The sequence below is a fragment of the Diabrotica virgifera genome, chromosome 5 (assembly GCF_917563875.1).
Source record: "Diabrotica virgifera virgifera chromosome 5, PGI_DIABVI_V3a".
Lineage (NCBI taxonomy): Eukaryota > Metazoa > Arthropoda > Insecta > Coleoptera > Chrysomelidae > Diabrotica > Diabrotica virgifera.
This window is the reverse complement of record NC_065447.1, coordinates 112291602-112319329: the sequence shown is the minus strand read 5'-3', so window position 1 is coordinate 112319329 and position 27728 is coordinate 112291602. Positions and strand designations below refer to the sequence as shown.

General features: G+C 34.2%; 2 protein-coding genes across 3 annotated transcripts in view; one reads left to right on the top strand and one right to left on the bottom strand.

Moving 5' to 3' along the window:
• The window catches only part of LOC126884305 (zinc finger protein 664-like), a 109462-nt gene extending 87768 nt beyond the window's left edge, over nt 1–21694 (bottom strand). For both annotated transcript variants that reach the window (XM_050650241.1, XM_050650242.1), the window contains exons 1-2: nt 21476–21694; nt 21277–21402 (exon numbers count right to left, since the gene is read on the bottom strand). In XM_050650241.1, the coding sequence (XP_050506198.1) occupies nt 21277–21402; nt 21476–21596 (247 nt within the window). In that variant the 5' untranslated portion in view covers nt 21597–21694. The remainder of the gene's footprint in view (nt 1–21276; nt 21403–21475) is intronic.
• A 54-nt stretch (nt 21695–21748) lies between these two features.
• On the top strand, nt 21749–26449 carry LOC126884304 (uncharacterized). Its single transcript, XM_050650240.1, has 4 exons — nt 21749–21991; nt 22086–22322; nt 22536–22705; nt 24023–26449. The coding sequence occupies exons 2-4, from the start codon at nt 22103–22105 to the stop codon at nt 25088–25090; spliced, it is 1458 nt and encodes a 485-aa protein (XP_050506197.1). The 5' UTR covers nt 21749–21991; nt 22086–22102; the 3' UTR covers nt 25091–26449.
• Nucleotides 26450–27728: the final 1279 nt, after the last annotated feature.

Below are 27728 nucleotides of genomic sequence, written 5' to 3'. Positions count from 1 at the left end.
CGGAGGTGTAACCAGAGAAGGTTCCCATTGTTTTCATTCTGGTGGGATATGCTATATGCCATTAGAGTGAAAACTTAGTCCTTTGCTAGCAGTTGCCGCTAGGGCATCTATGCCATTTCGTTCGTTGCAATTCGGGACTGCACGCTGGGGTTTGTTTTGGTTGGATCGGGGAGAGCAGCATATGTGCCTCCTGATGAGAGACTAATAAGTTTCGAAACCGGTAGAGGTGCTTGCAGCACTCTCTGATTGGACTGGAATATGGTTCGGCTGTATTTTCGTTTTGCAACGAAACTGAAAATGGTTATTCATTTTTTTATTTACATTTACTCTGTGTGGAGTATGAAGGGAACCAGTCTCGTTGGAATTTTACCGCGCTGAGCAGATGGGACGTGAATTGTAAATTGTAGAATTCCCTCATCTTCCTTAGTCTCAGCATCCGTATGGCTTGCAAATTGTAGAAGCCTCGGAGGTGTAACCAGAGAAGGTTCCCATTGTTTTCATTCTGGTGGGATATGCTATATGCCATTAGAGTGAAAACTTAGTCTTTTGCTAGCAGTTGCCGCTAGGGCATCTATGCCATTTCGTTCGTTGCAATTCGGGACTGCACGCTGGGGTTTGTTTTGGTTGGATCGGGGAGAGCAGCATATGTGCCTCCTGATGAGAGACTAATAAGTTTCGAAACCGGTAGAGGTGCTTGCAGCACTCTCTGATTGGACTGGAATATGGTTCGGCTGTATTTTCGTTTTGCAACGAAATTGAAAATGGTTATTCATTTTTTTTATTTACATTTACTCTGTGTGGAGTACGAAGGGAACCAGTCTCGTTGGAATTTTACCGCGCTGAGCAGATGGGACGTGAATTGTAAATTGTAGAATTCCCTCATCTTCCTTAGTCTCAGCATCCGTATGGCTTGCAAATTGTAGAAGCCTCGGAGGTGTAACCAGAGAAGGTTCCCATTGTTTTCATTCTGGTGGGATATGCTATATGCCATTAGAGTGAAAACTTAGTCTTTTGCTAGCAGTTGCCGCTAGGGCATCTATGCCATTTCGTTCGTTGCAATTCGGGACTGCACGCTGGGGTTTGTTTTGGTTGGAACGGGGAGAGCAGCATATGTGCCTCCTGATGAGAGACTAATAAGTTTCGAAACCGGTAGAGGTGCTTGCAGCACTCTCTGATTGGACTGGAATATGGTTCGGCTGTATTTTCGTTTTGCAACGAAATTGAAAATGGTTATTCATTTTTTTATTTACATTTACTCTGTGTGGAGTATGAAGGGAACCAGTCTCGTTGGAATTTTACCGCGCTGAGCAGATGGGACGTGAATTGTAAATTGTAGAATTCCCTCATCTTCCTTAGTCTCAGCATCCGTATGGCTTGCAAATTGTAGAAGCCTCGGAGGTGTAACCAGAGAAGGTTCCCATTGTTTTCATTCTGGTGGGATATGCTATATGCCATTAGAGTGAAAACTTAGTCTTTTGCTAGCAGTTGCCGCTAGGGCATCTATGCCATTTCGTTCGTTGCAATTCGGAACTGCACGCTGGGGTTTGTTTTGGTTGGATCGGGGAGAGCAGCATATGTGCCTCCTGATGAGAGACTAATAAGTTTCGAAACCGGTAGAGGTGCTTGCAGCACTCTCTGATTGGACTGGAATATGGTTCGGCTGTATTTTCGTTTTGCAACGAAATTGAAAATGGTTATTCATTTTTTTATTTACATTTACTCTGTGTGGAGTATGAAGGGAACCAGTCTCGTTGGAATTTTACCGCGCTGAGCAGATGGGACGTGAATTGTAAATTGTAGAATTCCCTCATCTTCCTTAGTCTCAGCATCCGTATGGCTTGCAAATTGTAGAAGCCTCGGAGGTGTAACCAGAGAAGGTTCCCATTGTTTTCATTCTGGTGGGATATGCTATATGCCATTAGAGTGAAAACTTAGTCTTTTGCTAGCAGTTGCCGCTAGGGCATCTATGCCATTTCGTTCGTTGCAATTCGGGACTGCACGCTGGGGTTTGTTTTGGTTGGATCGGGGAGAGCAGCATATGTGCCTCCTGATGAGAGACTAATAAGTTTCGAAACCGGTAGAGGTGCTTGCAGCACTCTCTGATTGGACTGGAATATGGTTCGGCTGTATTTTCGTTTTGCAACGAAATTGAAAATGGTTATTCATTTTTTTATTTACATTTACTCTGTGTGGAGTATGAAGGGAACCAGTCTCGTTGGAATTTTACCGCGCTGAGCAGATGGGACGTGAATTGTAAATTGTAGAATTCCCTCATCTTCCTTAGTCTCAGCATCCGTATGGCTTGCAAATTGTAGAAGCCTCGGAGGTGTAACCAGAGAAGGTTCCCATTGTTTTCATTCTGGTGGGATATGCTATATGCCATTAGAGTGAAAACTTAGTCTTTTGCTAGCAGTTGCCGCTAGGGCATCTATGCCATTTCGTTCGTTGCAATTCGGGACTGCACGCTGGGGTTTGTTTTGGTTGGATCGGGGAGAGCAGCATATGTGCCTCCTGATGAGAGACTAATAAGTTTCGAAACCGGTAGAGGTGCTTGCAGCACTCTCTGATTGGACTGGAATATGGTTCGGCTGTATTTTCGTTTTGCAACGAAATTGAAAATGGTTATTCATTTTTTTATTTACATTTACTCTGTGTGGAGTATGAAGGGAACCAGTCTCGTTGGAATTTTACCGCGCTGAGCAGATGGGACGTGAATTGTAAATTGTAGAATTCCCTCATCTTCCTTAGTCTCAGCATCCGTATGGCTTGCAAATTGTAGAAGCCTCGGAGGTGTAACCAGAGAAGGTTCCCAGTGTTTTCATTCTGGTGGGATATGCTATATGCCATTAGAGTGAAAACTTAGTCTTTTGCTAGCAGTTGCCGCTAGGGCATCTATGCCATTTCGTTCGTTGCAATTCGGGACTGCACGCTGGGGTTTGTTTTGGTTGGATCGGGGAGAGCAGCATATGTGCCTCCTGATGAGAGACTAATAAGTTTCGAAACCGGTAGAGGTGCTTGCAGCACTCTCTGATTAGACTGGAATATGGTTCGGCTGTATTTTCGTTTTGCAACGAAATTGAAAATGGTTATTCATTTTTTTATTTAGATTTACTGTGTGTGGAGTATGAAGGGAACCAGTCTCGTTGGAATTTTACCGCGCTGAGCAGATGGGACGTGAATTGTAAATTGTAGAATTCCCTCATCTTCCTTAGTCTCAGCATCCGTATGGCTTGCAAATTGTAGAAGCCTCGGAGGTGTAACCAGAGAAGGTTCCCATTGTTTTCATTCTGGTGGGATATGCTATATGCCATTAGAGTGAAAACTTAGTCCTTTGCTAGCAGTTGCCGCTAGGGCATCTATGCCATTTCGTTCGTTGCAATTCGGGACTGCACGCTGGGGTTTGTTTTGGTTGGATCGGGGAGAGCAGCATATGTGCCTCCTGATGAGAGACTAATAAGTTTCGAAACCGGTAGAGGTGCTTGCAGCACTCTCTGATTGGACTGGAATATGGTTCGGCTGTATTTTCGTTTTGCAACGAAACTGAAAATGGTTATTCATTTTTTTATTTACATTTACTCTGTGTGGAGTATGAAGGGAACCAGTCTCGTTGGAATTTTACCGCGCTGAGCAGATGGGACGTGAATTGTAAATTGTAGAATTCCCTCATCTTCCTTAGTCTCAGCATCCGTATGGCTTGCAAATTGTAGAAGCCTCGGAGGTGTAACCAGAGAAGGTTCCCATTGTTTTCATTCTGGTGGGATATGCTATATGCCATTAGAGTGAAAACTTAGTCTTTTGCTAGCAGTTGCCGCTAGGGCATCTATGCCATTTCGTTCGTTGCAATTCGGGACTGCACGCTGGGGTTTGTTTTGGTTGGATCGGGGAGAGCAGCATATGTGCCTCCTGATGAGAGACTAATAAGTTTCGAAACCGGTAGAGGTGCTTGCAGCACTCTCTGATTGGACTGGAATATGGTTCGGCTGTATTTTCGTTTTGCAACGAAATTGAAAATGGTTATTCATTTTTTTATTTACATTTACTCTGTGTGGAGTATGAAGGGAACCAGTCTCGTTGGAATTTTACCGCGCTGAGCAGATGGGACGTGAATTGTAAATTGTAGAATTCCCTCATCTTCCTTAGTCTCAGCATCCGTATGGCTTGCAAATTGTAGAAGCCTCGGAGGTGTAACCAGAGAAGGTTCCCAGTGTTTTCATTCTGGTGGGATATGCTATATGCCATTAGAGTGAAAACTTAGTCTTTTGCTAGCAGTTGCCGCTAGGGCATCTATGCCATTTCGTTCGTTGCAATTCGGGACTGCACGCTGGGGTTTGTTTTGGTTGGATCGGGGAGAGCAGCATATGTGCCTCCTGATGAGAGACTAATAAGTTTCGAAACCGGTAGAGGTGCTTGCAGCACTCTCTGATTGGACTGGAATATGGTTCGGCTGTATTTTCGTTTTGCAACGAAATTGAAAATGGTTATTCATTTTTTTTTATTTACATTTACTCTGTGTGGAGTATGAAGGGAACCAGTCTCGTTGGAATTTTACCGCGCTGAGCAGATGGGACGTGAATTGTAAATTGTAGAATTCCCTCATCTTCCTTAGTCTCAGCATCCGTATGGCTTGCAAATTGTAGAAGCCTCGGAGGTGTAACCAGAGAAGGTACCCATTGTTTTCATTCTGGTGGGATATGCTATATGCCATTAGAGTGAAAACTTAGTCTTTTGCTAGCAGTTGCCGCTAGGGCATCTATGCCATTTCGTTCGTTGCAATTCGGGACTGCACGCTGGGGTTTGTTTTGGTTGGATCGGGGAGAGCAGCATATGTGCCTCCTGATGAGAGACTAATAAGTTTCGAAACCGGTAGAGGTGCTTGCAGCACTCTCTGATTGGACTGCAATGCGACAAGAGATGAAAAATTTGTTGATTCGTATAAATAAACTAGTAACTGTGGAACCAGTGTAAGAGGACATAATGAAAGAAGATGGGCCAACTAATCCGGAGTCCGGCTATATGTGCAGTTCTGTGCGAAGTAGGTGGTTGGCCCTATGTTTTTTAAAATTTCACTTCCAAGAAACTAAATAATTTATGTTTAAAAATTTAGAAATTTAAAAATTAAAAAATTTAAATTACAGACAAAAAAAGGATTAAAATCGTGTTTTTATTGTGATTCCACATTTTGCTGGATCCAGCTGGATTCAGGCCAATCTTGCAAAAATCCAGCTGGATTGCAATTCCTAATTAATACATACGATTAGAATATATTAAAAGAAATGATAGAGGATTTCTGCGCTAAAACACTGCAAGTGGAAATAAATATTAAGGGGGCAACAAAGTTAGGAAATAAATCCTGTCTGGTAAAACTGAAGAACGCAACTGATAAAGAAAAGATAATGGTAAATAAAAACAAATTGCAAAAGGTTGGCCAGGAAAAGATATACATTAATGAGGATATGAATAAAATAGAAAGGAAAATACACGGAAGAATAAGAAAACGAGCAAAGAAAGAGAAAGAAGAAGGAAAGAATGTAAAAATCGGTTTCCAGAAACTGACAGTAAACGACGAAGTCTGGAAGTGAAACGCCAAGGATAATCGCTTTGAGGTACAGCAAAGTTCAAAAAACTAAAAAAGCTAAAAAAAAAACAGTAAAATCCTATATAAAAGTCCTTAAAGTATATTTAAATTCCCTAAAAAGGGCTACATCACAATCACATAACTAGTTTTCGACTGGTTTACAAGTCATCATCAGTGCTTACCTAAAATGAATATAACCTGGTAAAATAATGCAAAGATATTGAAATTTTGACTACGGTTAAGAAAAGTTGTAGGTTATATTATGTACTGACGTGAAATGTACATGCTAACCACCAAGATATAATTTAACAAAAATATGTGGGTCAAGCCCTGTAAAAGTAGTCCGTCAAGGAAACATCGATTGAAAATGCTAAATTAAGCATGGATGTTTAAAGTATTTTACTAATATGCCCCAGGTAACATCTGAGCTGTGGATTTGACTTGTTCACATGGTGAAAGTATGGCAGCAAGTGACAATGAAAGTTTACAGGGCTTTGACCCACATATTTTTGTTAAATTATATCTTGGTGGTTAACATGTACATTTCACGTGAGTATAACCTACAACTTTTCTTAACCGTAGTCAAAATTTCAATATCTTTGCATTATTTTACAAGGTTATATTCATTTTAGGTAAGCACTGATGATGACTGGTAAACCAGTCGAAAACTAGTTATGTGATTGTGATGTAGCCCTTTTTAGGGATTTTAAATATACCTTTTATAAAAGATTTTACTGTTTTTTGTATTACATGGTATACAGCCAACTACAGGAAAACTTTTTTTCCACCTACCTCTACCGAAAGTAAACTTTTCCGGACCTGATTGTAGGGAGCAAAGTTGTACTTTTCCTCCCTAGGGAGGAAAATATTTTTCCTCCCTAGGGAGGAAAAGTAAAAGTGACGTCATTCATGAAATATAACTTATTGACGCCCTGTACAATATCTATTTTCTATTACGTAAGTATCTATACATTTTAACGTTTATTTATAAAACACCCAATATTTTGCAGAATGGTAAAAAACAGTAAATTTTTATTTTGATTTAACAATGTTTACATTAATAATTTGACTTATATTTGACAGTTGACAGTTATATTGTACCTACTTGTTAGTTTTAATTTTACTAAATTTTGTTGGTTAGTTACATAAATAAATTAAGTAAAAATAAAAAATGACTTGTTATTAATTTGAGGAAGGTGGAAAAACCATATGTATAACATGGGAGTAAAGTGCCTTTTCCTCCCTTGAATGATTACTGCCCTCCGCTACGCGTCGGGCAGTAAACTTCATTCTCGGGAGGAAAAGTAGCACTTTCCTCCCTTGTTATACAAATAGCTATTCCTTGTGGATTTTTTTAAAAAAGCTATGTAACAGGAAAACGACCGAGGCAACGATTAAGGCAAATGAGAAATAAATATATACGAAAAATAAACTTTGGAACTTGGAATGTGAGAGGGACGTATGGTGCAGGCGATCTGAAAGAACTAGTAAGAGAAGTCAAGAAATATAAATTGGACTTGCTTGCAGTACAAGAAACCAAACAATTAGGAACCGAAATAGTGTATGTAGAGGGCACAACCTTTTTTTAAAGTGGTGGAAAAGTCAGAACCAGAGGAACAGATTTCATACTACAGGAAAACTTGAAATCAAGGGTAATAGCTTTTAAGCCTATATCTGACAGACTGTGTTCTTTAAGAATGAAAGGGGAAAGAAGAAATATAAGCATTATAAATGTGCATGCTCCCATAGAAGATGCGGACGAAGATGAGAGAGACATGTTCTATGAGCAACTAGAGGAGGAATACGAAAAAACACCGAAATACGATATGAAAATAATAATGGGCGATTTCAACTCAAAGATTGGAAAGGAAGACATATATGAGAACATAGTAGGGAAACATAGCAAACATGATATAACAAATAATAACGGTCACCGAGCAGTATGTTTTGCAATGGAGAGAAATATGGTAATAAGAAGTACACAACTTCGCCGGAAGGAAATCCACAAAGGGACATTAAAGTCGCCCGACGGAAAAACAATTAACCAAATAGATCATGTACTAATAGAGAAAATGGACATGAATTTTATATCAAAAATAAAAAGCATGAGGAGCAGAATGCAATTCAGACCACTACCTAGTAAGAGTGACATGCATGGGAAACTGGGGTGCGACCGGGAAGGGAAAAAGGAAAAGAACGGAAGGTAAGAGAAAATACAATTCGACCCTATTGAAAAGTGAAGAACTAAAAAATAAATATAAAGAGAAAATAGAAATAAAACTGGCAACATGCGCACAAGACATGGAAATCGAAGAAAGATGGTAGAAAGTAAAAACATCAATAAGGAAGGCAAATGAGGCAGTTCTAAACAGTACAGTGATAAAAGGAAAAGTAAATGACTGGTATGATGAAGAATGTGAGAAAGCAGCTGAAGCAGTGAGGAGAGCTAGACAAATAATGCTATTAAAAGAAGATGAGAATAACAGAAATGTGTATAGGGACGCAAGAAGGGAAATGAAAAGACAATGCAGGAGAAAGAAGAGGATATTTAAAGAAAATAAGCTAAAGGAAATTGAATAAAAATTTCAAACTAAAGAAATAAGGTCATTTTAGCAAGAGATTAAAGAGATTAAAAGAATGGACAAAGGATATCAAAGCCGAAGCATCTATATTAAGAATGAAGGAGGATTACTAATAAATGAAACAGCGCAGGTGCTAGAAAGATGGAAAAATTATTTCGAAGAGGTATTAAATAATGTTGCACAGAACGAGATGGACATAATACAGAACATGGATGAAAATGATACGATAGTGGAGACGCCAACAAAGCAAGAGGCAATGAATATAATCAGCCTACTTAAAAACAACAAAAGTCCAGTCGCGACAGAAATAACAGTTGAAATGTTAAAGACAGGAGGAGAACAACTATACGAGCAACTATTTGGGCTGGTGAAAAAGATATGGGAAGACTAAAAAATGGCAAATGACTGGAGGCTGGCTAGAATCTGCCCCATACATAAAAAAGGAGATAAACAAACATGTGAAAATTATAGGAGAATAGCACTCCTATAGACAGGGTATAAGATATTAGCACAATGCATACGTGGAATACTGAACGAATTCATGAAGGATACTGTGGGGGAGTACCAGGCAGGCTTTCGATCCAACCGTTTGGTAACAGACCATATTTTCACGTTAAAAAAATTACAAGCAAATTGCTATGAGTACAAAACTACCCTGTATGCGCTGTTCATAGATTTCAAGCAGGCATATGATCATATAAATAGAAAAGAAATGTACCGTGCTCTGAAAGAATTAAAAATTTCCAAAAAATTGATTAGCTTGATTGAAATGACGTTGACAAAAAGGAAAAGTGAAGTAGTGTGGAAAGACGTCTCAGAAGACTTCGAAATCAAACAAGGACTCAGGCAAGGTGACCCGATGTCAACCACGTTATTCAATATTGTTCTTGAAGTAATAATGAGGAATTACAGCATAAAAATGGAAGAAACGATATTTAAAAATGAACATCAATGTATGGCTTTCGCGGTTGATCTAACAATATTAGCAAAATCAAAGAAATAATTGAAAAAAATTGTGAAAAAGATAGAAAAGGGAGCAAATAGGTTTGGCCTAAAGATAAATGAAAAGAAAACTAAGTACATAATAATTAGGGATACACATCAAGACAATGAAGAGTTTATAAAAGTACAAGGGAAGAAAGATTACATATTATACAGTTTTGACAGAGTGGAAGAGTTTACCTACCTTGGTGTGAAAGTAAAGGAAAATGGACATGAATACAAAAGGCAATCAGAAATACGGAATGCTAAGATCCCTAATGAAGTAAGTTTGTTTCAAGAAAAACACAAGAAAGAATTTACAAGACAGTGATTAGAGTTAAGGTTGTATATGGAGCTGAATTATGGGTTTTGAGAAAGGCAGATGAAGAAAGATTAGAAAGATGGGAGAGGAAAATTTTCGATCAGTTTACGGAGGCATAAATACACCAATGGGATGGAGAAGGACAAATAAAGAGTTGGAAGAGCTGTTGGAGAGTTGGAGAAAAATCACCGCAATAATAAAGGCGCATAGAATAAGATGGCTGGGACATGTGCAAAGATTGGAAAATCAGAATGACCAGGATGATATTGAACAGGAAACCAGTCGGGAAAAAAGGAAAGGAAGACCCCGTAAAAGATGGTTTGACAGCGTCCAAGCAGATTTACGTGAATTAAAAATAGATAACTGGAGCAACAAGGTATTAGACAGAAGAGAATGGAGAGAAGTGGTAAGAAGAGCGCAAGAGAAATTGTAACACAAGAATGTGCCATGAACTGTAAAATGAGAGCTATATATGTATATATTTCGAAATATTATAATGTATTTTTAATAGACAAATTAATATTGTATATTGTAAAAAAATGTAATTGTGTATTTCACGCCCAGGCCTACATGGCCTGTTAAGCAAAATAAATAATAATAGGTACTATGTTTGTTATTTGGTGCCAAAAACTCTGTAGTAAGTATATTACAATTAAATTTTCCTAAGCTTTGTTTTTATACAAAGAGGAGTAAACTAAAAAGAGAAATTCACACCCAAGAAAGTCACTAGAAATATCATCAAATACATCTTCTTTTTTAATTGATCATATCGGCCTTTGACAGTAATCCATAAATAGTATATTATACTAATACGTCGCTAAAGAGTCCTAATAACAACTGTTTTTTATGTAAAAACAGACAAAAATCTAAAAGTTAAAGGTATAACGCAGAAAATACAACAAATCGCTGCTATAACTTAACACTTTCAAGTCCGGCGACACGATTCGCGTGTTCACACTTTTTTCAATCAGGTGCCGCCGACACGAGTACCTTGTTCACGTTTCAACAATTTTCCAATGACTGTATAAAAGTGGCAGATGAGACAAATATCTGATATTGGCCCGGAGTTGAAAGTGTTAATAATTAACGTATGAAATGCCAACAGTGTCAAAATTGTTTAAATGTCATTAGTGTCAAAATTTCATAAGAGTGGAGTAAACTTGCCTGAGGTTGGACCAAGTACAAACCAGCTTTAGTGTGTGGGAAATTTGAATTACTCCTCTTGGTTTAAAAACAGACTATAGTATAAACATAGCCAGATCAATAGGCATGTAGTTTACATTGCAAACGGTCCTGATGAAAATTTGACACGAAATATTTATCTCAAAAATATTCCTCTTGATTTACTTAAAGAAAGAATTAATTCTTGAGCGAAAAACATGTATTTAAAATGAAAAACGCGTGCTATTCACAGTGTTTAACAAGTTTAGAATTGGCCATAGGACAATCAACCAAAGGTGTACAACATTGAAGTTGTTATTACTGTCGAAATCGAGAAACAAGATATTCTTGCAAAAAATGGCTTTGCCTGGAACCTGTACACTTCGTGTCATATAAAACTGGTACACTTTTTCTCCCAATGTAAACCTGTGTTCAGACTGGACACAATGGTTCATGAATCATTTCGTTGTTGCCATCACAGATAACGGAATTGCGCTAAATCTAAATACAAAAAAATAACATTTAAAAATGTATATTTCGAATTGTAATACATATATTTAAATTCCACACTTGTTCACTGTAAAAGTTATTCATTTTGTATTAATTTCAAATTAAATTTTTAATTTTTCCGGTGTGTTTTATTTATTCTACACAACTTAATACAGTTTTGTGCTACAATTTACGAGAAACCAATCACACCTCTTGATTTGACATTAAACATAATAATTTAAAGTCATGTCAAGATTTATTATCTATCATTATTTTTAAATTCAAATATCTTCATAAATTATAATAAAACACGAATCAATGTATGGATACTTAATCGAGATGACAGAAAATTACAAAATTAATAGGAGAATTTTTTAGGATCCATATAAATGTGACTGATTGATCGAGAATGCTTGATATTGTTTTAGTTTTTAAAACATGCGGTCTGTAGCACAGCCCTGCTTTTACCTGGTTTGATAGAATATTTCGTTGAGAACTGGCAACGTTGCCCTAGAAATTAGAATGACACTTGTGACAAGATCAACTTAACAACTTGAAAAACACGATTTTCGGTTATAAGAGTTGTACCATTTTTTATGACGCGAAGTGTACAGCCCGCGAAGTGTGTCAAGATTGTGGTACATAAAATTTTGAAGACTGAGAGACTTATCCAAAAATTTACCATTGTTGTCCTTATTTGCTTAAATCAGTACCGAATAAAAAAATGTTGTTTGTTTATGTTGATAATAGTTATTTTCCTAACAAATGCAGAAAGTCATTCTTTTCCGCACGCGACTGCAGTTTGCCAAACGACGCGAAGCGGGAGTTCGGCAAGCAGTCGAGTGCGGAAAAGAGACTTTCTGCAAGAGTTAGGAACAATATTTTTTCTAAGAGTCTTAAAAAATTACCAAATCTTAATCAATTAATTTAATTAATATGAAAATACATACACAAATTAATTCTTTGACAAGGTTGTCAAAACCAAATTTTCAATATAATTAGTTAGCATGACGACGATCTTGGTTTCCATGACGATGATTCAAAACGACTGTTATTGTCTACCGATTTGACTTTCGAATATTATGTCAAAATAATTTTATTTCATCGAATTGTCGTGTTAATTTCATTAAAACAGGAACACAATAAGATATATTTGAAATAAATTAGTAAATAAAACATAAACACACACACACGAAATAAATTAGTAAATAATATCTAAATATTAGTTTATTGCATGTATTATAATTACTTAAAGGCCATATTAACATATCTAAATTAACACGCGTGCGGAAAAGCAAAAACCGCGTGCGGAAAAGTAACACGCGTGCGGAAAAGTAAGTGAAACTTTCTAAACTAAAATGCGTGGGCGAAAGTAGACATTTTTGCACGCTCGTAGAAAAAATATGTTTTATGTTATGAAAAAAGGTAGACAGTAAGAATTTTACCACAAAAAATTGTTTGTTTTCAATTTTGTAGAATACAAAATTGCACCTCCGCTCAAACAGTGTCATAAGTCGAAACACCAAAGTATCGAGAAAATTTTTTTAAAATTTGTGTTATAACTTTTCCAGGTTTAATTCTAATACTATTAAAATTAGTATGATAACTATTTTAGTCAGTTACAAAGGTTTTTAAAGCTCTACAAAATAGTGTATTAATTCTGCTAAAAATATTAAAAAAAAATTATTGTTTGAGTTGTGACACTATACAGATAAAATAACGAAAAATGTATGAAACATTATTTATCAAAAGTGGCACTTGCAGTACAGAATCTAATATGACTATTATTATCTGGTTAATCGACTTATACTAACGATGTAACTTTAAATACAAGTAACAACATCAAACAAAAGTTACTCCAAAAAGAAAGATAAATCGATAGTTTAGTCCAGTGGTCGGCAAAGTGCGGCTCAGAAGCCGCATGTGGCTCTTTGGTTCCCTAGGTGCGTCTCTGGCACAAATATCCACGGAAAGCGCAATAATATTTTCATTAAAAAAAAAACTTGGTAGGAAAAACATTACCTACATCTTATTCTGATAAATTAGCTTTTATCAAACTTACAACCTTTAGCATTTGTCAAAATTCCTCTTAATGATACGACAACCGAGTTGAAATTTTCCCTTTAACAATTGGATTAATAGCTTTGAAATATGTATTTAAGAACAAGGATGTATGGGTATGGCGCTCCAAATTCGAACGTCTTCGTGTTGAATTGGAAATATTGGAGAAGAAAAAAATGTTCACAACACAAGTGGTCTGCTTTTGAATGACCTGGAGAAGGAAGATATGATCATTTTCAACGCTTGGAATAGTATTCCTGATTCTTATGACCAGCTGAAAAAGCTCACGTTTGCTGTTCTTTCCCTTTTTGGTTCTACATATCAACATTTAAAAAAAATGGATTTTTGTAAAAAATACAGTGTTGTAGGAAATAAAACCTTACAAAACGAAAGAAAATAGAAGTTTTTACGATGATTAGAAACGAAAATATCGCCAAAAAACGAAAAAAACACGTTTTAATTTTTTGGTGGTTATGGATGGGGCTAGCTAGGTAGTAGGGTTTTAGTTTTATTTCGTGTAATAAAAGATTGCTGAACAAGCAGATTTGGCTCCCAATTTTTTTTAAATTGTTGTAATGTTCATATTTGGCTCTATGGCTAAAAAGTTTGCCGACCACTGGTTTAGTGTGAAAACCTCGTATCTCATTTCACAGAAAATTTTACAGGAGAGACCTTAAACTTAATTTCTGCATACTATAACTTAAACCAAAAAAAAACAATCTTTACATATTTTTATTCTGAGTACGTTTAGATCATTACACATACATTTTTCATATATATTTTGGGTTACAGTATGCAGAAATTCCGTTTAAAGTCACTCATGTAAAATTTTCTGTAAAATGAGATACGAGGTTTTCACACTAAGCCATCGAAATACGTAATAAATGTGCCACTTTTCTTGAGCACATAGACCGATCTTTTTGAATAAAGTAATCACATATATTGTCTTAACTCGACAAACAACGCTTTTAACATTTTAGATATGGAAAAATGACTTGCACAAGTTGATATGTGACACTGTTTATGTTTGGTGCATTGTTGATTTTGGTTAATCATATATAATGCCTCTAGTGTCATCTAACGAAAAATACTTGAACTATAAACGTAACACTTTTTGAGATAAGAGTTTGTAGGTTTATTAAACTGTTGGTGCAATAAAACCATTTTTATTTTTTTTAGTTGACACTATTTGAGCGGAGGTGCGATATATTTAAATGTGTGTCTCTTTGACACCACCCCTTCTTCTGTTTAAACAAATTCACTCCTACCGCAATGGGTTAAATTATGTATTCTAATCATTACCAAAAATGTATGAAAAACCAGGCATAACCTTTTCAGGACGGTACCTATCTTCTCTCACAGTGCAATCCAGACGGCAGTTTTTAGCCTGCCTTGTGGAAGAATGGATGATAATATCAGTTAGAATAAAAAAAAATATGTACTTGTTTAGTAGTGATGTTGATTATAGTTACTTTCGAGTAATCGTCACAAATCGTTACTTTTGTATAAAGTAATCATTTACAGTATTCGTTACTTTGATTACTTTTGTTGCTTTTGTATTTGAGTACCGAGAATCATATCAAAAATTGTATTTCTCGTTAGATAGGTATTTTGTATAGGTATTCCGATATAACAAGTAATCATTTACAGTATTTGTTACTTTGATTACTATGATTACTTTTGTTACTTTTGTATTTGAGTACCAGTAATCATATCGAAAATCGTATTTCTCAGTAGGTTGATATTTTGTATAGGTATTCCGATACAGGGTGAGTCATGACTGTCATGAGGAACTGTACATACTCCTACCTCGTATAGAGGCTCCTATGAGGAATAACAAATGACCATTAAAAAGTGTCTGCTCCCATTGTTTAATAATATACAGGGAGAGTTTCGCATTTTGACAAAAATTTGTATTCGTCATAATTTTTGAACGGTCAGATCGATGTATCTCTTATTTTGGCCAATCGTTACTCTATTACCACCTAATCAACTAAGTTATTCAAACTGGAAAAAAATCAGGTCCGGTTTTAAAAAAATTAGTTCGTTTGGGTCTTAGAAAAAATTTCACCCTGTATACGCTTTTTGAAAACTCTAATAATATAAATTTTACAAATTAGACAAATAGGCAATTAAAATGGCATATTTATTTTTTTCCGCACACGATTACTTAATTTTTTATAAAAAAATCAAATTTCACTATAAAATAAAAGTTTGGTAAAGTGAACCATAGATTTAAAAAAAATAACTTTTATTACAAAAATTAATTTTTTTTGCACAAATAAGTAATTTATGTTACCATCCAATCAACTGATTTATTCAAACTAGAGAAAAATCAGGTCCGGATTTAAAAAATTAGTTCGTTTTGGTCTTAGAAAAAATTTCACCCTGTATATGCTTTTTGAAAACTCTAATATGAGTTTTACAAATAAGACAAATTAGCAATTAAAATGGCATATTTATTTTTTTCCCCACACGATTACTTAATTTTTTATTAAAAAATCAAATGTGTCAAAATCGGAATTTTAACCTAAAAATAAAAAAAAATGAACTCACGGTTTAACTCGCTGCAACTCTGTTCCATTTTAATATTTTTATTTTCTGAAATTTTTACAGCACATACCTCTTACCATTGTGAAGACTATGAAAATTGTTGTAGACTTTCAGTCTTCTTCTTGTAAAAGTTGAAAACTTGTAAATCGCAAAATTTAGGTGGAAAAATTTAAAATTTATCAATTTGATCACGTCTGTGTTAAACTATAGAGTCCAAAAGAAGTGTTATGGGAAGTTTTAGATCTAGACGTGTTATAGAAAAAAAAAAATGGTAAAACTTTTAATTTTAAGAAAAACGTTTTTGTAAATTAATTTTTGTAAAAAAAGTTATTTTTTTAAATCTATGCTAAAACTTTGCCAAACTTTTTATGCATAGTCAAATTTGATTTTTTAATAAAAAAATAAGTAATCGTGTGGGGAAAAAATAAATAAGCAATTTTAACCCTTTCGATGCGGCTCTCTCTCCGGCGATACTCATGCCCCAGTGCGGCTATTTCTGACGTCAAAACGGTCGGCCGCTTTCGCGCTAAATAATGCGACTAAATGATTCTTTATAACGTTGTTTTATATAAACAAAATAATTGGGTAATTATTTATAATTTTTTTTATTTTTTTTTGAAACAAAATAAATTTTACAAAAAAATACAAAAACGCTATTGTTTAGAAAAACTTAGGATAGAAAGATAGATAAAACAAATTAAAAAATTATTGCACATATTTTTGCATTCAAATTCAATGTAAACAAATGTTAACAAAACAAATAAAAACAAAAAAATTATCCATAACAAAAAAACAACAAAATTATCCATAACAAAAGAAAAACAAAATTATCCAAAACAAAAAATAAAACCAAATAGTCATTTGTTATGTAGAACTTACTTTCTAAAAATGTTTGATGGTGTGAAATCTTTCAAAACAATTCACAACACATAAAGGCACATTGCACTCACGGCACATAAAACTTGTTTCTTTTCTTTTTTTGTTTTTGGCACACACAACACATTTTCTTAGTCCAACTTTCCTACTTGTTGTGGGAGGTACATGCGACGGAAAATGCCTACAAGTAAGCCGCAATGGATTGTCGTCGACTGATCTTCGACCTGCTGACGTGCGCATTTTCCCCTTGTGATTTTCTTCCACTATCTGTTGGATGAGTGTCAGTTGAAATTCTGCCAACGAAGTTTTAGTTTTTGCTACTATATTATTCAAAACGTTTGCATTGAGCAGAACCATATCCATAAGGTGAAGGAAAACTTTTTTGTACCATTTCGCAGTTTTTCGGACGCACTCTACTGAACTCAGTAGCATGTCCGTCTTGTCTACTGCACCCATAAACTTATTGTATGCAACAATACACTGGGGTTTTACAATTGTCCTCCCAGTGAGGCGATCTTTTTTACCAGTTTCCATACCGGTGTTGTTATGTAAGCTCGTAAGCATGTATACTTCTCGTTTATCACAATATTTTAGCGACAACAATTTGTCATCACTTCGGAAACTCCATTCTCCTCTCTGAAGCTTTTCTGCCATTTGCGGCATATATTTTCTATTTTTCCGCACAGTTCCACACGCATTTGTAGCTCTATTATACAGCCATACAAACAGACTGGGGCTTGTATACCAATTGTCACAATACAAAGTATGACCTTTATCCAAATAGCGTGCCAAAAGCGTTAGCACCACATCGCCAGATTTACCCAAATTACAATTATTCGTTTGTAAGTCAGTTGTTGCTCCAGTATAGACAACAAAATCGAGAATGTACCCAGTCACTGCGTCGCATAAAACAAAAAACTTTACACCAAATCGATGTCTCTTCGAGGGTATGTACTGTTTGAAAAAGAGTCGGCCTTTGAAAAGCAAAAGGCTTTCATCTATGCACAATTCTTTATGCGGCTTGACAGCGTTTCGGAAAGCATCACGTACGTGGTCTATTACTGCTCTAATCTTGACCAAACTGTCGCCGTTTTTTGGCAGATTGTTGTCCGAGAAATGCAACATTCGCAAAATCAGAAAAAACCTGTCACGCGACATAAGCTCAGAAAATGCTGGAGTAGATAATAGTGTGTTTGTTGACCAGTATTCACTGAGGCGCAATTTTTTTACACGAGGCATCAGATATGTAATCCCAAAAAATAACCACATCTCATTGAAATCTGTATCTTTCCATTTCTTCAAACGTGACTTAGCGGATACTTCCACATGTTCACAAACGTAAATATAAAATTTGTTTGTTTCCGTAACTATATGATTTACTATATTGTCCGTAAAAAATACTTTACAAAAATCCAAAGGTTTATTTTCAGCAGTCAGCCCATCAATTGTGCAACCAACCTCTGACGAGTCAAATGCAAATGTTTTTGGTAGAAGGTCTTTTTTTTTCCAGAGAAAATCGTAGGTATTATTCGATGTTTGGTCTTCGGGCTCTTGAGCAACGTCCATTTCTTCATCGGAATCTAAAGCATTTTGCGTATTTTCTATGTATTCGTCTTCACTGTCGCTTCGAGTAAGAATTTCAAGTAACTCTTTTTCAGTATAAAACTGCCCCTTCTTAGGTCTTGGTAACGCTTTTGAAGGCCCCGGTTGCTGCTCGTCCATTATTTATAAAAACTAATAGGACGATACTGATGTAAAAATGATGCAATACTAAAGTAAAACTGATAGAAATCGCAATGTTTTCGTGTTGGGACAAGCATCGGCAATGAGTGAATAACAACATCTAAACGCAGACGTAAAGAGACCGCCCACTACTCAGCAAGCGCTAGCCCCGCCTTGAATTACCCACAAATGAACACGTGCGCAGGAAACTGCAATTGTCGGCCACAGCACTTCACGGCAAATCAAAATAACTAAATGACGTCCATAGCACTGTAGGCACGGCAAATCAAAGACGTCAAATGACGTCCGCAGCATTCAAAGGGTTAAAGTTTGGTAAAGTGAACCATAGATATAGAAACAAATACCTTTTATTACAAAAATTAATTTTTTTGAACAAATATTTAATTTATGTTATCACCCAATCAACTGATTTATTCAAACTAGAAAAAAATCAGGCCCGGATTTAAAAAATTAGTTTGTTTGGGTCTTAGAAAAAATTTCACCTTGTATCCGTTTTTTGAAAACTCTAATATGAATTTTACAAATAAGACAAATAGGCAATTAAATTATTCATAGTCAAATTTGATTTTTTTTTATAAAAAATTAAGTAATCGCGTGGGGAAAAAATAAATATGCCATTTTAATTGCCTATTTGTCTAATTTGTAAAAATCATATTAGAGTTTTCAAAAAGCGTATACAGGGTGAAATTTTTTCTAAGACCAAAACGAACTTATTTTTTAAATCCAGGCCTGATTTTTTTCTTGTTTGAATAAATCAGTTGATTGGTGATAACATAAATTAAATATTTGTTCAAAAAAAATTAATTTTGGTAATAAAAGTTAATTTTGTTAAATCTATGGTTCACTTTACCAAACTTTTAATTCATAATCAAATTTGATTTTTTTTATAAAAAATTAAGCAATCGTGTGCGGAAAAAAATAAATATGTTATTTTAATTGCCTATTTGTCTAATTGGTAAAATTCATATTATAGTTTTCAAAAAGCTTATACAGGGTGAAATTTTTTCTAAGACCCAAACGAACTAATTTTTTTAAAGCCGGACCTGATTTTTTTCTAGTTTGAATAAATCAGTTGATTAGGTGGCAATAGTGTATCGATTGACCAAAATAAGAGACACATCAATTTGACCGTTCAAAAATTATGACGAATATAAATTTCTGTCAAAATGCGAAACTCGCCCTGTATATTATTAAACAATGGGAGCAGACACTTTTTAATGGTCATTTGTTATTCCCCATAGGGGTCTCTATACGAGGTAGGAGTATGTACAATTCCTCATGACTCACCCTGTATAACAAGCAATCATTTACAGTATTCGTTACTTTGATTACTATGATTTACTTTTGTTACTTTTGTATTTGAGTACCGGTAATCGCTGGGATACGATTGGTATTTTTTTATAGAAAGTAATCAAGTGTACTGGTTGTAGATACAATTAATAGTCGTTACTCGCTCTGATACAATTGCTACGAAGTAGTCAGAGCAATCAAAGTATTCAAAGAAGATACAATATTTGTTACTCGCTCTGATACGATTGATACGAAGTAACGAAGTTATCAGAGTAATCAAAGTAGATACAATAGTCGTTACTCGCTCTAATACGATTGGTACGAAGTAATCAGAGTAATCAAAGTACAGTAGAACTCCAATTATCCGGATTAATTGGGACCGGACCCGATCCGGATAATCAAAAATCCGGATAATTGGATTTTTCTCGAAAAAGGCCTTTTCCGGGAAAAAAACGTAATTACAGCAAAACACAATGGAGAACATATACGGTATTTATTATGAAAAACAATACAGTATACACAACAATATGTAAATGACAAAGTTTACATTACGTAATATTGACACACAATACTAAATCACAGTAAAATGAATTTTTTTTTACAAACTTGATTTTTTCTTTTTCTCAATCTGATCCGGATAATTGGAGTCCGGATAATTGGAGTTCTACTGTAGATACAATAGTTGTTACTCGCTCTGATATGATTGGTATGAAGTAACGAAGTAATCAGAGTAATCAAAGTAACGATTTGCCTCTGAGTATAGTAATCGTTACTTTCGGTATTTGTAAGTAATGAGTACTTTGTAATGAATAGTTACTTTTTCAACATCACCATTGTTTAGGTCTGTGATCTGTTAGGCACTTTAGCAAGTCACGATATAACTGGTACACCAAATTCTTGGTAGAGTCAAGGGAACCCGTACGATGAAAAATAGTGATTATCAACGAACTAATTGAACAAGTCTCAAGATTCGAATATATGGGAGTCAAAATATGTAGTTATGGAGATGTTAAAGACAGCATCCAAAAGCAAGCAAATAAAACCAATTATGTGTCAATGGCGTATGTGAAGAAACAAGACGTGAAACAGCAGAAAGCAAGAGGATACTGAGAACATCAGAAATAGGAACGCCAAGGTCAATAACTGGGAAAACACTGAGAGATAGAATAAGTACCTAACAACAGAATAAAATATCTCTGTCACATATGTACAAGACACAGTACAGTGGGGAAGATAGACGAAAGTGGAATCAGCATGTAACGAGAATGGATAGTGAGAGAATAGCCTGTATAGCCAGTGATTCAAAGCCAACAGGCAAGAGACCAATAGGAAAGCCCTTTAAAAGGTGGCGAGATGGCAGTCAACATCGCAGCTACAAATACAAGTTGAAAATCGGTTAAGATCAGGTTAATAGGCCTAATATAAGGAGAAGATATATAACTACCAGTCGTCTACCTATTAGTTTCATTTATAAACTTTGGCTGATTAATCATACACTGGTATATAGAGACTGGTAAATATGGTGGCCCATATAGGGGTCTGTAGTCCATGTGGCAATTTTTGATCCATCAGATATATTGGTTACCCGTCCTGAAAGGGTTAATTTGCAGAATGTTTATTATTTATCTGGACTCCTGCCTCACCTGGTTGATTTTCTTCTGGTTCATCCTTCAGTTCTTGAAGATGTATTGATGTGGATAGCTGGTGATTATCTATATCATTATGGACATATTCTGCAAATTCTTCTTTTTCAACTTTAACTTCCACAGCTAATAAATAAATTTATTGAAAATTGAAACAGTCCTGATGTTCATAAATTTAGTAAATGATTTCTAGTCTCACCTGGGTGCTCTTCCTTTGGTTCATTTTTTAAGTTTTGGAGATCTACTGATGTCCATAGATGACCTTCTGATGTTTGGTCATATTCAGTGAACTCTTTCTTAATTTTACTTTTAACTTCCATAACTGATACAGGAGTTTAATGTTAATTTAATTAAAATAAATATTGTGATAAAATATCTTAAATCCTTCTTCTGGGTCTCGGCCAATGAACTATCAACTGTCAACTGTGTCAACAAGTCAACATGCAATCATGGCAATCCCCTGTTCTCTTTAATTAGGGAATCCAACGATCTGTCAAACTATTCCAATATGTCTGGCGATTGGCATGCAATACATTGAAAGCATATGATAAATATTGTTTTTTAAGTATTTAAAGTAATTTTCGTATATTTATATCCGCCTAAGTATTGCTAACATACTTCTGTGACATAATAAAAAATATTGTTTACATCAATAAACTAGAATAAGTACTTAAAAAGTTTTATTTAACTAAGTAATTTGGAAGGTTGAAGAAAGGTAGGTTAACAAATTTTATATTTCAAAGTTTAATAATAAATTATATTAAGCATCCCTAAAATAGATTTTTTACTTATGTATTTTATTATTTTAGGTTAGTTAGTAATAGCTATGCCACTAACATGTATTGTAGTGAACTGTGGAAGCAGGTCGAAAAGGGATAAAGTATCTTTTTTTGCTATTCCCAAACCACTGAAGTTTAAACATGCTATCCACTTGAATGAATTAACTGTTAAACGCAGAAAAAAATGGATAAGGGCCATACGAAGAGCAGACCTGACAGAATCAAAATTAAAATATCAAAAAGTGTGTTCCAAACATTTTATTCAAGGTTTGTCAATAATTTTCTATAAAGAAATAATATTAATCTTAATATATTTCAATAAAATATTGTAGGTGCCGTGGCAGTTAGTAGGCATTCGCATCGGGTAAAATTTTTTGGAAAATATGAAAATATACATTGTTTTAAGCTATTTTCCCAAAAAATTTTACCCGATGCGAATGCCTACTAACTGTGTATCTACGTTATATAATTTTGTTTTAGGACAACCTGCAAAACTTGAAGATGTAAATGATCCTGATTGGATACCAACCCAAAATATGGGTTACTCTAGGGGACCTGTAAAACGAAAGCAGGACCTTGAAAGACTGGAAAGAGTAAAGAAAAGATCTTCCACAAAGGTTTCACAAGAGGACAATGATACATTTATTGAGGTATACTAATTAAAAGAGAATGTCATTAACTTTAAATTGATTTGGAATTAAGGGGATCCGTACAAAGTTTCGGCTACAATGCTATTTAAATCGGATTCATTCTTTTCAAAACCTGAGAAAACTAATAAGTATTTTTGAAAAATTTAAATGCAGAATGAAAGATTACTTTATTACCGAGGGCGAAAGTCCCTGAAAACTTTTATGTTTATTTTAATAAGTTACAGGGGTGAAAAACTAAGAGAAAATGTAGTGTGTTTTTTATTTTAAAATATCTCATTCAAAAGAAAACTTTTTATTTATTCTAAGGGACTTTCGGCCCTTGATAACAATTTAGTCTTTCATTCTGCATTTAAATTTTTTAAAAATATTTATTTGTTTTTTCAGGATTAAAAATGGTGATATTTTCCAAATCGAACATTCGTTATCTTTATCATACAACGCACTGAGTCGAATAGAATATGGTGATAAGACAGTGACAATTTTAAATATTTGACATGGCATCAGGAATATTTTGAGTTATTGATTAAATAATATTGATAGTGTATTTGATGAATAATTGATTGAAGACGTGAACTTAATAAAAAGTTATTTATTGTTTATTATTTATGGAAGATCCAGGCGGGGAATACACCAGTATATATTCTGTGATCCAAGTATTTTGTTGTTACAGATGTTCAAAATTGTAAGCGTTCTATAGTAACAATATATTATTAAAAAATCACTTTTGCTCGATTGGTTGTTAGTTTTTGTTGTACAATATATAAATTATTACAATCACTGAATACATAGCTAGTGAAAAAATTATCATATTAATTAACTGAATTAATAATTTAAGCCATTATGCAAGTAACAGTTATCCAAGAACTTTCAAAAGCCATATTTTTAAAGTTAATGATGACATTGTCAACTAATGTTTACATATCCATACCAGTGAGAATTTTACTACACATAATTTGTCATGTAAAGACAGAAAAGGTAGGGATAGCAGTAAAATATTTGCGCTTACACTCTTAAAGGGAATTTTAATTATAGAGATCAGTGTATAATAGTCGACAGTACATGTAAAAACCTTAATTACTCTGTTACCAATGTTGTATCGGATTGTGAAGACATTATAAAAGATCTAGGTATTCAGTTTGACTCACAACTAACCTTCAAGATTCGTATAAATGTAAAGTATATGATTTTATAATAAGAAACTGTCATAAGTTTGATATTTTGAAATTAAAACTGTTGTATTTTTGCTTAATTCTGTTAAAGCTTGCATATGGTTCCACTATAAGGATCCCAATTTATAATCAATTATGTTTGTTACAGAATGAAAACAATACAGTAAGTGAAAGTAACACTACAGCAATGTATGAAGACAGTACTGGAACCGAAACTCAAACTGAGTTAACCTCAGATGATATTGAACAGATGGCTCAACAATTAAAATTTGCAAATAAAAAAATTGACGAGTTGACTCGCAGAATTAATAAGACCATTTTAAGTTTCGAGTCACTAGAAACGGACAATCCGAAATGTTTATATTATACCGGTTTAAATTTTTCTGTTTTGAAGTCAGTATTTGACAGAATTAAACCATTTATTCCATCATCCTCAGTAACTGTTTTAGATCCCTCTCAACAATATTTGTTGACATTGATGAAAATGAGACTTAATCTAGATTTTAAATATTTGGCCTACCAATTTGGCATTTCTCAATCAACATGTTCCACCTATTTTAATACCATCATCTCAATAATGTATCAAAGATTTAAAAATAGCATAAAATGGCCAGATCGGGAAATTATTAAAAAAAACATGCCTTCTTGCTTTAGAGAAGTCTTTCATGATAAGACCACAATTATCATTGATTGCTTTGAGGTGTTTATCCAAAAACCAGCTAGTTATTTAACCCAGCAGCAAACATGGTCAAACTATAAACATCATAACACAGTTAAATTCCTTATTGGAATTACTCCCCAAGGCTGTATTTCATATATCAGTAAAGCATGGGGAGGAAGAACATCAGATAAACAAATAGTAGAGCTCTCTGGTTTTTTGGATAAAATAGAACCCCAAGATATTGTGATAGCAGATCGAGGTTTTTTAATAAAAGAATTTTTAGATGTGTTACAAGCAAAGCTAGTAATTCCAGCTTTTACCAAGGGGAAAAAACAATTGCTTCCACTAGAGCTGGAAGAAACTAGAAACATTGCACAGGTTAGAATCCACGTAGAAAGAGTTATTGGCTCCATTAAAAATAAATTTAATATTTTTTCAGAGCCACTTCCGATTTCTATGTTAACCCATGTTACTGATGGTATAAATATAGTTGATAAGATAATTTTTATAGCATGTGTTTTGATTAATTTATGCCCTCCTATTGTTCCAATTTAATTAAATTTAACCTATTTCACCAGATTGTCGCCTTTTTAGTATTTCTTTTAATAATTTTTGGTACACATCTGAAGTGTCACTACGAAAAACAATCAATGACACCTTTGGCCAAAACTAGGATATATATATATATATGCCATGTTGTCGAGGTTGTCAGTTAGTTTTGAATTATAAATAGCTACAGCAAGAAAACTTGCATTGTTTCAGACAAAATCAAACAAGCTTATATTTTTCTAAAACTTTTTTTGTTGGTTTTTAAATATGTTAAACTAAAAAGTTCTACTCACAGATTTGGCCGCTAATTGTTTAAAGAATTAAAACTCTTTTGTATACTTAAATAATTTTAAAAATATTGAATTCATCATTTTACAAATCTTTGTTGTGGGGAAGCTTGCAGTTCTGATGATCTATTGTTGTTAAATCGGTATAATATAAACAAAATTGGGCATTTTTGTCTGTTTGATTTATAAATAAATAAACATTTTGCTTTATGTTGTAAAGTACTTTATAATCAACTATTTTCAATGGGAAATAAGCCACAATTTTACCAAAAAAATGATTTTATTAACGTTTCGACGCCCAAGTCGGGTGTTGTCAAAATACAAAATATTAAATTAAACAAAAATGTTATTGCTTAGTAAAAAATTCTTCTAATAATTTATTTAATCTGACTCATTTATATCAGCAATTCAGACATGGATTATACATTTTAATGAAGAAGACTTTAAAATGATATTGCCAATATTGATGAGTTGCGTTCCTGGGACGACTTTACTAAAAGATAGTAAATCATAATATTATCATTCGAAAGTGGTAGGTTTATTGGTCAAAAGGTGGAGAATAAAAGACAAAGACTTCGGCTACTTCATCTATTTATTGAAGACATTTTTGTTCACTAATTAGTGAACATTACCAGTTCATCTACAAATGAGTTTGATAAATAACAAACATCCATAGAAAAAAAGCAATGCAACTAGCAAGTTGTAAGTAAAGCAGCTAGTGAAACGAACCATTGAGAAATGTAAAATACAGACATTAAGTTTGTAAAAAACTAAGTACAGTTAACAATTTAAAAGCCAATACAAGAGCAAGAGATCATGTAGTAACATAATGATTGCATAAAAAAATTGCAAAAAATGTGTTCAACTAGAACGAAAATAATGTCCAGAATTCAACAATTCCAGACAATAATTTGCATTCAAATGATTTAATTTTAACTTTAAGTAGCATTCTTACAATAATGACTGTGGCTAGCGTATATTATTTATGTACACCTCATTGGTTGTTTTTGTATTTTGATATTAATAAAAAATTTGTGACAATTTTAATGAAAATAAATCATATGAAAACTGAAAAGAATGTATTTATTTGATGTTTCGGAGACTGACCTATATCAACCGTAGAATGAATTGTAAAAATATTAAGGAAACAAAGTTTCAAAATTTCCTCTTAAAAGTATATGTATACTATGGTACACTGTACTTTTGTATGTATATATGGAATAAACATGGCTCGAGGGAAACTTTTGAAGGTCCAGAACCTTTCTGTGGCATCACTAATGATGCTACGAAAAATGAGGTTCAGAAATGGCTGATAAAGAATCATCAATAGAAAAGGAGAACCACTCAAGTTCAAGTCTAGACTAAATAAAAAAAAATAATCAAGAATATTAATAAAAAACTCAAACAGTTTCATGAACCTCAATAAACGAGAGATGAAAACGGTCACTGAAATGGTGACAAGTAAGGTGAATGAACCATGGTGCAGAAAGTGCGAAATGGAAGAAGAGAGTGAATGGACTCAATAATGATTATGAAAATAATGGAAACATGAACCATTAAAATTTTATGTGGCATAATCATGAAATAGTTTCTGGTTGCATATTGAACATGTCCACCTAGTTTTGGGTTTTTCTAATAAATTTACACACCCAATATGGAACCAGAAAATATTACAATTCTCATATGAGCATTGAACCATAGGTTGGCCATCATCGACATTATTGCAAAAACACCACTTTGTTATATTGCCACCTGGTACTCTGGAAGTGTAATAACGTCCTAAAAGTTCAGGCATAATTACTTTTGCATGAAAATTTAGGACTTTATCTTTAATTTCTTCCCAAAATTTTATGTCTGGTAAAACTCTTTCGATAAATATAAAATTAGGACACCAGACAACAAAGTCACAATAATTAAGTTTACAAATAAATATTTGTGCTTGCACCTGGTAATAGTACTTATGTTTTTTATTCATTTTTACTGTACCAGTTTTATCACATTCAAGACAGGAGTCCTTTCGACTTGCATACTCCTGTAAATTTCCATTTTCTCGAAGAGAAAATGGACACTTTACTTCTAAGGTACCCGCAGCACAACAGTCACAATACACAAATCCATCAGGTGAGGCACCTAACTGAGGCCATTTCATGCACACTACCAAGCCAATTGTATTCACTATAAAGTCTCTATGATTCCTGCTAGTTTCTTTTTTATAAGCATCAATTGCCAGCTGTTCGTGATTTATCCCCCATCTTATTGCCCTTGTAGAAATTTTGCGAGGGTAACATATTGATTTGATCAAAGATAGGGATGGTTTCTCCACATTGGTTCTACAGACATCTTTAAAAATTGAAGCT